The sequence below is a fragment of the Galleria mellonella genome, unplaced genomic scaffold, assembly GCF_026898425.1.
Source record: "Galleria mellonella isolate WM207_F2 unplaced genomic scaffold, CSIRO_AGI_GalMel_v1 utg74, whole genome shotgun sequence".
Classification (NCBI taxonomy): Eukaryota; Metazoa; Arthropoda; class Insecta; order Lepidoptera; family Pyralidae; genus Galleria; species Galleria mellonella.
This window is the reverse complement of record NW_026442147.1, coordinates 3,095,470-3,106,787: the sequence shown is the minus strand read 5'-3', so window position 1 is coordinate 3,106,787 and position 11,318 is coordinate 3,095,470. Positions and strand designations below refer to the sequence as shown.

At 32.5% G+C, this 11,318-nt stretch overlaps 1 protein-coding gene across 1 annotated transcript; it reads left to right on the top strand.

Annotated features, from left to right (window-relative positions):
* Nucleotides 1-685: 685 nt before the first annotated feature.
* On the top strand, nt 686-2,566 carry LOC113516129 (transcriptional adapter 3). Its single transcript, XM_026900501.3, has one exon. The coding sequence runs from the start codon at nt 951-953 to the stop codon at nt 2,340-2,342; it is 1,392 nt and encodes a 463-aa protein (XP_026756302.2). The 5' UTR covers nt 686-950; the 3' UTR covers nt 2,343-2,566.
* Nucleotides 2,567-11,318: the final 8,752 nt, after the last annotated feature.

Below are 11,318 nucleotides of genomic sequence, written 5' to 3'. Positions count from 1 at the left end.
CGATTGTTATCCTGTCATGTAAGCGATATTTTGCGAGCGATATAATGTTAATTTGGCAGATTAAATATAACTAATGCATTCTACATAGAATAAGCAATTATTTAAATAACATGATATACATAATTATTTTATATATCTTCATTATACCTTGTTGTATCGTAGGTATATGTCACACAATAAATAATATGTTATTATATTCATATGAAATATTGAAATCTATAAAATCCAGTTAATAGTGTATTATAGATTTAATCCTACTTTTCGAATGCTACCTATCGAGTGGCGGTCTCGGTGAAAATCAACGCTACAGCTCCATGTTGTAGCTTAAGCCAAGTGGGGACCATTTCTGCTGCTACCACATAATTATTATTTTAACGTATAAAGTTGTCATTAATATTGTTTAGTTCTGTAGCCGAATAAATGAATTTATTATTATTATAAGATATTGCTGTGAATGTTTAGCCGATTTAAATAAAAAGATCTAATAGTATTTAGTCAAAAGGTGGAAAACAACACGGTACGTGATTTCCTACAATTAACTTTCTTTCACGTAAGAACACGTACCTTCTAAAATGTTGTAATCTCTTTATCAACTTTATCAGAAGTAGGGACACACGAAAATTTCACCGTTTATTGGTGTCTTTACAATCAATAAATTATAATCGATATGCCCATTACATCACTATACAAAATAAAAAAAATACGCCATTTTGTCGTGTTGTCTGTCATAAAATATTATACTTACATATTTTATTTGGCATCGTTTTAGTAAATACATTATTTAAAACCAAAATATTCTTTCAATTTGTAAATAAGTAATTGCAAGTGTTTAATTATTGAATATTCTAAACAATCTTAAATCTTCGTATCTTGCTATGTATATAGGTACGTGTATTTATAGACAATATTGTATTCGCGGGTAAATTTGATTTATACTTCATAATTTAAAAATGTTAGGAAAAAGAATGCATCACAATAGTAAAGGGAGAATGGCTAGTAAGAGTCATGATAACGGGAAACCGTCAAGTCCAGGTATAAGCCCTTATAGTAAACCAGCAAAAATACCTGGTTCAGTTTCCGTGGGAAAAACTAAAGTAGATGTGTGTCCTATCCCTTACATCAAAATACAAGATAATCCTATAACTTTACCACGGTTTACATCTATTGCTGCAAGATCTGCAGATGAAACAATTGGTATGGATGAACTTGATGCCCTACAGTTAGAATTGGAATCTCTTTTGTGCAACACAGCCCTCCGAATAAGATACTTTCAGTCAGAGATAGAAAGTATTGACACAAATGAATCAAAACGAGAAAAAAAGGGGAAAGCAGCTGGTAAACAGTTACAATATCCTGTAAAAAGGAAATTTTTGGAGGATAAGTTAGTGAAAACCAAAGACTATACTAAATTGTCCAACCAGCCTAAAGTGCCTAAGTTTAAAAACTTTTCCAATGCATCCAGTGCATCTCATAATTATTCCAACGACCATGGAATGAATTCTGATAATTCAGTGAAACTGGAGTTATCACAGTTTGCTTTACCAAAGAATAATATACCGTATAAATTTTGGAGTTCTGTAGAACCCTACTGTGCTCCTATTACATTGGATGATATAAAATTTTTGGAATCACTATTGGCACAAAGCAGTAATACAACCTTACCACCTATACCACCACTTGGTAAACATTATTCTGAGGTATGGGCTGATGAGCATTTAACAGAAGATCAAAATGCTTCTAACACTAACAAGCAGAAAAGTGGTATGTCACCTGATGCTTCAAATATGCGTAAAAAATTAGACAAAACAAATGACAATATGATTACAGGCCCATTGACACAAAGATTAGTGTCTGCCTTAATAGAAGAAAATGTATTATCTTATGAAGTACCAGATATAAAAATTAAACAGAATGCTACCACTAAAAATAGTTATAAAAATTCATTGACTCTAGAAAAATGTTTAAGAAAGGAATTGGTTGAACAAGGTATTTTAGATCCAGAAGATTTGCCACCGTTGACTAATCCAGCTGACGATGAAATATTAGCAGAAATCAAGAAATGCCAGACTGAACTCACTGCTGTGAGAAAAGACAACTGTCGTAATCTCAAAAATCTTATTGGACTATGTAAACAAGAGATGATTAGACTGAATTTGAAGAAACAATTGGATCAGGTAGATATGGAATGTATTGATATTTATAAAAAGATGGTGGCTGCAAAGCAGAAGAAACGTCCCATCACTAAAAAGGAAAAGGAAGATGCATGGAAAGTAATCAATGAACAAATCAGACTAAACAAAGAAATTAATTCATTACCTTTAACTGGGCCAAATTCTAGTTAATTTTTGTCACTTATATTATTTGTGAAAATACCATTACCTAAATATTTTGCTAGTAAGTATAATTAATAATATTATTCTGGGTAAAGATATAAAAAAAAATGTTTGGTCAACAAGATTGTAGATAATAAGTACTATTGCTTTTAGCAATTTTCTGTTACAAATGAAATAATTCCTTAGATTTAAGTTATTTTAATTTACAAAGCCATTAAAACAATCAAGCTAGAGGTTTTTGAGTTTTATTAAATTTGCACAATGCATTATACAATTTTATAATTCACTTTTTGTCTTATGACTTCTGATGAAACTTCATTAAATCCATTGAGATGATATAAAAGCATTTTAGACATCATCAATTTTCTTTTAATGAGTGATAATGATAGATCCCATTTGTGCTATACTATATAATGGTGGGGTAATAGCGATGATGAAAGGTGAAGATGAACAATTTTTTTTAATGGGTGAAAATAGAATGGTATACTCACTTATTCTATTGGTATACATAGATGGGGCACCACTGAGCAATCTTAGTTGAAAATGAAAGTGGATCATCATGATGAATTCCATAAGAATTAACCAAGATGGTTTCACTCTCTCACTAGTGCCCCGCCAGTGTATACCGTTAGCGCAGGTGGAGTTACCATGCCATTATCATCCACTATAAGAACCCAATATTCCTAGATGGGAAGGAATTATTAGTAATACGAGCTACTAACCCCATTGCTAGCTATATTCCCTGTAAGGTCAACTTCCATGTTCCATTTGAAACCATTGTGGTTGATTAATTCTTGTGGAATTCGTTGCGATAGGCTAACTGACCTGCTTTCATCCTCACCTATCATCTCTCAATGGTACCCTGCCAGCATTTACCGATAGCACAAGCGGAGTTTATAAAGAGTTATTATAATATTCTTATCGATAAAAAAAAACGATATCAGGTATCTTGGATTTAATGGTTTGTCACAAGAGAATTACATATTAATCGATGGTTAGTCAGAAATTATATCTAATTTTTCACTCCATGTTGAGTAAAAAGAAAATTATATTTTTGGAGTAAGGTATGAAATGCATGCCCTATAAAGAGTATATATATATATATATATATATATATACCAAGATATTATTAATGGAATTAAATTAATAACTATATTTTTTTTTTCTTTTAAGATTTTTTTGGTACTAATATACACCTAGTATGCTACGAAATAGAAGTGCTAATCGATAACACGACATTCATGTACCATCAGGCGGAACGTATGCTTGATTGTCAGTTTTATAAAGACGTATTCTCCAATCTACATTCTGTTGCTGATTAATTTAAAGTAATTAAATTGATTCAATCTTAAATTATTTTATTCTAACATCATTATAATAAACTAAGCAAGCACTATCGTATCTTTTATTTATTGTTGCTATTAAAACAAGGAATGTAATAATTCTTTTTTAGTATATTTATACAAATATCAGTATTACTTAATAGGTATTCAATGCAGTGTGTAATTTTCAATAATTTTTAATTTTAATATTTAGGATGTTGTTGAACTCGTCTTGAGAGCATTAACTTTAGGTTGACGAAGTGTGGCAACATTGTAATTACCTGTCAAACTCAGTATTTTAGCATCTGATTAATTATTTAAAAAGTGTTCTGCTTACGAAGTAAAACGTTAAACATACAATAATATATACTTATTGTTATATTGTAAATACTTCTTGGTAGTTAGTTTTTTTATTGTACCTGTCTGTTACTGAATTGTCACCTTAATAAAATTGTCTTGCTACTAAAAACATCACTCGATTCCTGTTATTTATTGACCTCTGATATTTAACGCAAACTATATATAAAACTTATTAAGTTGTCACTGAAAATTTAATATTTGACAGCAAAAAAGTACTTATTCAAAAAATTCCAAAGCGAAATACGAAGTAGGTAGATTTTAGATAAATGTATGATCTATATGATGATAGATTAACGTTTTAGTTCGTGTAGTTATTAATGAAAATTGTTTTTTTTTTTTTTTTTTTATAATCGACAGATAATTACGAATTTACGACGTTGCCACAATTCGTTTTAAATTGTATACTAGTAGTACGTATATCATAATTCTCGAAGACATAGTTCTATTGCAAATGCTTTTAGGGGGGTATTCTGGTCTAGAAAATTGAAAAAATTAATTTTTGTTTTGCATAGTTTCAAAGCTTAGACTTTAAAAAATATGCTCTTAAAAGGATTTTTCAAAATTCGATTTATTTTGGGAGATACAGCGGATTTTGTGACGCGGAACCTAAACTGGCCGAGCGGAGTTATCACACAATGAATGGTAGATGTTTTCCAGAAATTCTTTTGTATCCGACTTGAGCTCGTTATGAACCCTTTTAAATTTTTGTATATACCTGAATAACAGTACGTACCCAATATACCTGGAACTGTCCACACAAAATATACCTGGAAGTGTCTATAGTATAATTTACAAATTATTACTTATATATTTTTCTGTTCAATTTAGTTTCGATCTTGGAGCTAAATAGACTCGTGTTCAGTGCATAGTTAATAAATACACAAGTTTTTTGTTTTTTTTTATAAATATAGAAAAATTATAGATAGATAGATACTCTTTATTGTTTCCTCCAAAAGATTACAATAGTAAACTTATTATAAATATAAATAATTACATAAAATAATCACAATGAGAAAACAATGGGCGACCTTATCGCTAAGAGCGATCTCTTCCAGGCAACCAGGCAGGCTGAATGGAGAGGAGTAATTATAAACAATTTGATAGGAGGCACGATGAAAAATTTTGTTAGTTCTAGATATGGGAGATGTAATACATATAATAATATAAATATTATCCCTAATATATACTATATACATATAATTTAATACACATACACTCAAATACAAATACACATATATACATACTAACACATATACATATACATACATATACACATATATACATGCATATATTAAGAAAATGACAACTTACTCAAATAAAAGTCCTTAAGTTTTGTTTTAAAACTAAGCAGACATTTTATATTTCGTATGGAAACTGGTACAGCATTCCATAGCCGTACAGCTTGCACCGTAAATAATTTGTCATAAAAATTTGAGAAATGTACCGGAGTTTTCAGCTGGAGGCCCTCAGAAGACCTAAGATTAAAAGAATTGAAGGTATGCAGGAATTCAAACCGCTCCTTCAGATTGTGAGGGGAAGAAGAGTTGAAAAGTACATTGTGGAGCAGTGAAAGAATGTGAGTATTCCGGCGAAAACGAATAGGAAGCCACTTGAGCTTAGCGCGAAACTGGGAAATATGATCATATTTTCTAAGACCGAAAATAAACCTGATACAAACATTTTGAAGGCGCTCAAGTTTGTTAAGCTGGTATTCCGTAAGATCCAGATAACAAATATCGACATAATCAAGAATTGGAAGTAAAAGAGATTGGGATAGCGTAATTTTGGTAGCAGTAGGAAGGAAATTACGCAGTCTACGAAGTGAGTATACTGATCCGAAAACTTTTCTATTTGTGGCCGCCAAGTAAGAGAACTATCAATAATTACACCTAGATCCTTTACCGATGCACTGAAGGGGATATCCACATCACCAAAAGTTATAGGTATAAGCGTTGAATAATCTACCTTTTGGATTAGCTTAGGACTACCTACCAGTACTACCTGAGATTTGGAAGGATTTACTTTTAAGGCCAAAAGCTTTACTCCATTTACTTATATGTTTGAGATCTTGGTTATTTAATGCAATAGCATCGTTCAAGTCGTCTTAAGGAGCCTGAGTATACATTTGTAAATCGTCTGCATATAGATGGTAGAGAGAAGTTAGTTGGTTTGATATAGTATTTACAGAGCTGGGCACCATTAATCAAATAGTTAACTGCGTTAATCGTTAATCCGTTAATAAAAAGTTAGCTTCGTCAAACGTTAAAGCGTTACATTTCAGAAGAATTAACGCAAGTTAACGTTAATCGTTAATCCGTTAATATGTGTAAAATTGCATTTTTATATCGTTGCGTTAGTGAACTTATAAAACCTGTTGGTTTAGGTTCTGGAAATTAACAGGTTAGGAACAAAACAAAAAACTTGAATAATTCTAATGAGTAATTTAATCATCGGACATCAGGTGCATATTCCCCTTCATGAACATTGATATGTTGAAATTCTCGTCTGAAAGCGAGGCTCATTTTGGTATTAGAATGTCTTTACCCATGGAAAACAGACGTTCAACTGCAGCGCTTGAGGGTATAGCAGTATTATATTTGATGAACAGCTTTATGAATATCTGTTCCCTGAGGAATGCAGCATCATCAAACGAGTCTTTTGATTTCATGTCCAGCCACATTTTAACGAGACTTTGCGCTTTACTCTTTAAAAAATTGGAGCTCTAGGGTTTTTCTACTGACTGAGTGACAGAATTGAAAAAGTCTTCCTCGTCATCATCGTTGTTACTAGCATTACTCCCTCCGCCACTTAAACTATCTCTGTCCTTGGAATTTTCCACTGCTTCTTGTTGTAAAGCATCTTCTACCTTTTAGGTACTTCTTTTAGTTACTTAACTAATCAGGTATTGCTTCAATTCAATGTGTTCGTCAGTAATGCGTCTACCTAAAGTTCTTCTTGAAATTGAATTTTAGTTTAACGTTTTTATCAACGCACCAAAAGATTTGCTTTCGACAACATGTAAAGGAATCATGTTTGAAACAAATAAATTTACTATACATTTATCTACTTTGGCTTGAGGTACACCGCTGCCAGTGGCTGCAATCCCGAATGATTCCCCGATGCTCAGCTGCCGACGCTGTTGTATTTTTCTTTTAACAGGATTAGGATTACTGTGATACTGATACTTGTGCTATCTTCATTAATATTGTCAGAATGAGTTCTCCTTTTTGTCTTGCCCCGGTTAGAGCCCGCTTTAACAATCTCTTCAAACTGAACGTATTGTGACTCATGTACCCTTCTTACATGTTGTTTCAAATTATTCAGGCTTGATACATGAACTTTTATTTTGGTGTCCTTCGGCAAGCATCGCTTACACGCAAAAAGTATTTGCTGGCCCGATCTGGATACAAATTCCATATACTCAGTCAAATGTGGCCATGGATTTTCATCAGGACCGCTGGAATCCGATTCCATCTCTTCCATGATATGGTTTTAATTACTACACTGTAGCACAGTAGGTACACTTTTTCTATCTAACTAAATTACACTGCACTCTTTTTTATCAACATGCAAATGATCACTAACAGTAATTTATAATAACAACAAACAAAACACTCGTCATTTTTAAGCACCGGCGCAAGTAATTAAATCAAATGAAATGATCAAACGAAACAAATCGCTTCCCAGTTTTTCACTCGCACGCACCGGCAAAATATATTTAGTTTTGTTTTCGTTTCACACGCTGCACGGCGCCGTCCGGTACTTGTAGTTTCATAGTTTTCATGCAGGTCTGAACCTGTTTTTCCCGCCGACTTCTGCATTATTAACGGAAGTTAACATGTCCGTTAACTTTTTTAAAAGTTAACTTAAAAGTTAATCCGTTAATTAAAATGTTAACTTCGTTAATTAACGATTAACCAATTAACGAGTTAATGCCCAGCTATGAGTATTTATAAGAACTGAAAAAAGGAGAGGAGACAAGACGCCACCTTGTGGAACGGCAGCAAACGTATCGCACCAAGATGAAGACACATCGTTAATTTGAACTCGCTGCCGGCGTCCACACAAGTAATCACGAAACCACTCAACTACAGGTGGAGATACGTTAAGAGAGTGTAACAGTTCTAGTAAAATGTCAACATCGATCGTATTAAAAAAAAATAAAAAAATAAAATGGATAAGAAAAGTTCTCTGGGAAGCTGTAATCGTCCTGATTGGCAAAAGAAGAGACGATTTTCATCGAATCAATTCACCGTAGAAAGTGAAACTAGTTTTACAAGTGCTTTTGCAGCCAAATTAAAAAATTAGGGAAACGAGGAAATAATAATTAATAAAAATTTTGGGTACTGTCTACTGGAATTTTATTCAGTTTTTCAAACTCTCTCCACTTTAATTCTATGTGCTACCTGCAAAGAAGAAATTAAATTTTCCCAAACAGCACCACGTGGACTAGGATTTAAAATTGTTGCAGTGCAGTTGTGAAAATAATAAGTACATTCAATCATGTCCTTTGGTGAATAAACACAACAGCTATGAGACTTTTAGGAGTAGGACGAGAAGGAATAAATATTTTTTGTAGTGTCATGGACATATGCCAAGGTTTATGCGCCAATACTTACTACAGTTGCCTAGAAAATTTACATTCAGCCACAAGTGCAATTTACAATCAGATAGTATCTAGAGCAGTAAAAGAAGAGCAAGAGTTACAATTTGTGTCTGAGCATCATGAAAATCCAAAACACTTGACGATTTCTGGAGATGGTAACTGGAAGAAGCGAGGATTCACTTCACTTTTTGGCATTACAACCCTAGTCGGTAAATACAGTAAAAAAGTTGTCGATACTGTCGTAAAATCTAGCTTTTGCCAAGGTTGTAATCTGTGGAAAGGTAAGAAGAACTCTGATCCTCAAGTTTATCAAGATTGGTATGAGAAATATGAAGATTCATGCACCTTCAATCACCGGGGAAGTGCTGGAAAAATGGAAGTAGATTCTGTGGTTGAAATGTTGAATAGATCGGTCGAGAAGCACGGAGTAATATATATCATATATATTGGAGATGGAGACTCCAAGACATTCAAAGGCATTCTTGATATGGACTCGTATGATAATAATCCAGTTGTAGTGAAAAAAGAGTGTGTTGGGCATGTCCAAAAACGTATGGGTGCCAGGTTACGTAAAGCAAAGAAAGACTATAGTGGTATTGGTGGCAAAAGAGCTGGTAAATTGACAGATAAAGTTATCATTGAGCTAAGTTTATACTACAGTCTGGCAATTCGTCGACATCCAGACTGTGTGCAGAGTATAAAAAGTATGGGCTACTTATTTTCATCGAAGTTCAAGTGACGAGAATCCACAACACATGTACTGCCCTACTGGTTCATCAAGCTGGTGTAAATGGCAACAAGCCGTAGACAACAACACCCTTGAAGGCTTTGTCCACGAGCACCCTCCTCTGGATATTAAAGTATTGGATGTAATTAAGCTCATTTATACCAGCTTATCATCTGATCATTTATTAGAACGATGTTTAGGATTCGAAACACAAAATAATAATGAATCCCTCAATTCACTAATATGGACTTTTGCTTCAAAGCATATTTACACTGGAACCCAAACTATAGAAATTACAAATTATTTAGCCGTTGCTATTTTAATGAAGGCTTTTTAATGATAACAAAAAAACAACGAGCTGAGGATTAATCGCTTTGATCTACGAGCTTCTGCTGCTTCAAAAGCAGGTAGAACAGCTCGTTTAGAAGAAATAACTTCACAAAATCTCGATTTTGAGAAAGAAGAAGGTCCAATGTATGGATATGGGATCGCCGATTAATCCAAAGTGAGTATTAAATATTATTATCTGAGTTATTCTATTGGAAATCTTTCTTAAACTTCAAACGCGTTTTTCTCAAAACTCCTTTTGTTGAGGTGGTTGACACGATACCTGAAGTTCTATCTGACCGATACCTTTGAAATTTTGTGAGAATCTTCTTTATACATCTCTTTATCACTTAGAGCTTGGATTATGAAAAATTTTAATTTGAAGTATTTTAAAAAAATTCGTAAAGGTTGAAAAATAGGGTAAAATAATTTTTATTCAATGGGCGTCATTTCGTGAATTTTTTTTTGGCCAAGGTCCAAGATGTAGCTACATTTTTATTAATTAAGAATTTTTTTGTTTGTTCGATTTAGATCACTGCAAGGGTTGGAATCATGTGTACCAAAAAGCACCGTTTGACTGGCAACCCCCACTTCACCGGTCTGTCACTGGATGAATTTTTGGCTTTTTTTTTTAATTTTTTTTATATGCTTTAAAAATGAATAAATATTGTATAAAAAAATGAATAGTAAAAATGTTTTTAATTTTTTTTTATCCTAGTTTGAAAAATACCCAAAAAGTAGGGCTCTAGATCAGAACACCCCCTTAAGGATGGATCTACACTATAGTACTACTTTTGATCCGCCATCGGTATAGTCATACAAACAGTTATTTATTATATACACATACAGAATTTTAGTATATTATATAATTATATTGTATTTTAACAGACCTGAAGCAGACCATCAGTGGCACTATAATGCAGATGCGGTCATATTGTATTTAGCCTAAGTTGTAAGAAAATTGAAAAAGTTTCTGGTCAAAGAGTAAATAATCAAGAGATAAGAGAATGTACTTCATACAAAATACGTTAAACGACTTGGTCAGGAATATCTCACCAATCTATAAAAAATATCTTCCTTTTCTCGTTATGTTGGCCAGCTTGACGATGAAAGTGGAAACGAATAGGTACTAACTGTACTATATTTGATAAAAAACGCGAATCAAGTGATAAAAGAAATATATAAATTTTATGTCAATATGCATGTTCCGATGAACATTTTTTTGCAAAAATAAAAGATAACATGCTTAAATATATTTATTATTTTATACAATATTACATTGAGATCTCTATTTCCAAATATTATTGATAGTAAACACATGTTTTCAACATTTTTCGTAATATTCGATAAATTTCTAGAGTAAACCTCGTAATAGAGTCAATATTAATTATACAAAGTTGTAATTCTGACGTCATAATAAAAAGAAATATGAAATACAAAGCTAAAATTATTCCACAAATAGTTTAGATGGCAGCCATTTGCATCACATTTGACAGTATTTTTGTTAGTTAAATTGACATTATTGTGATTTCATCATTTAACTAAAGGTTAGGTTAGGTTGGCATGATATTTCCTGACCAAATCCATTCATTAAAAGCTAGTATGGAAGTTACGCAAGACTAGTTATGACTATAATATTTGAC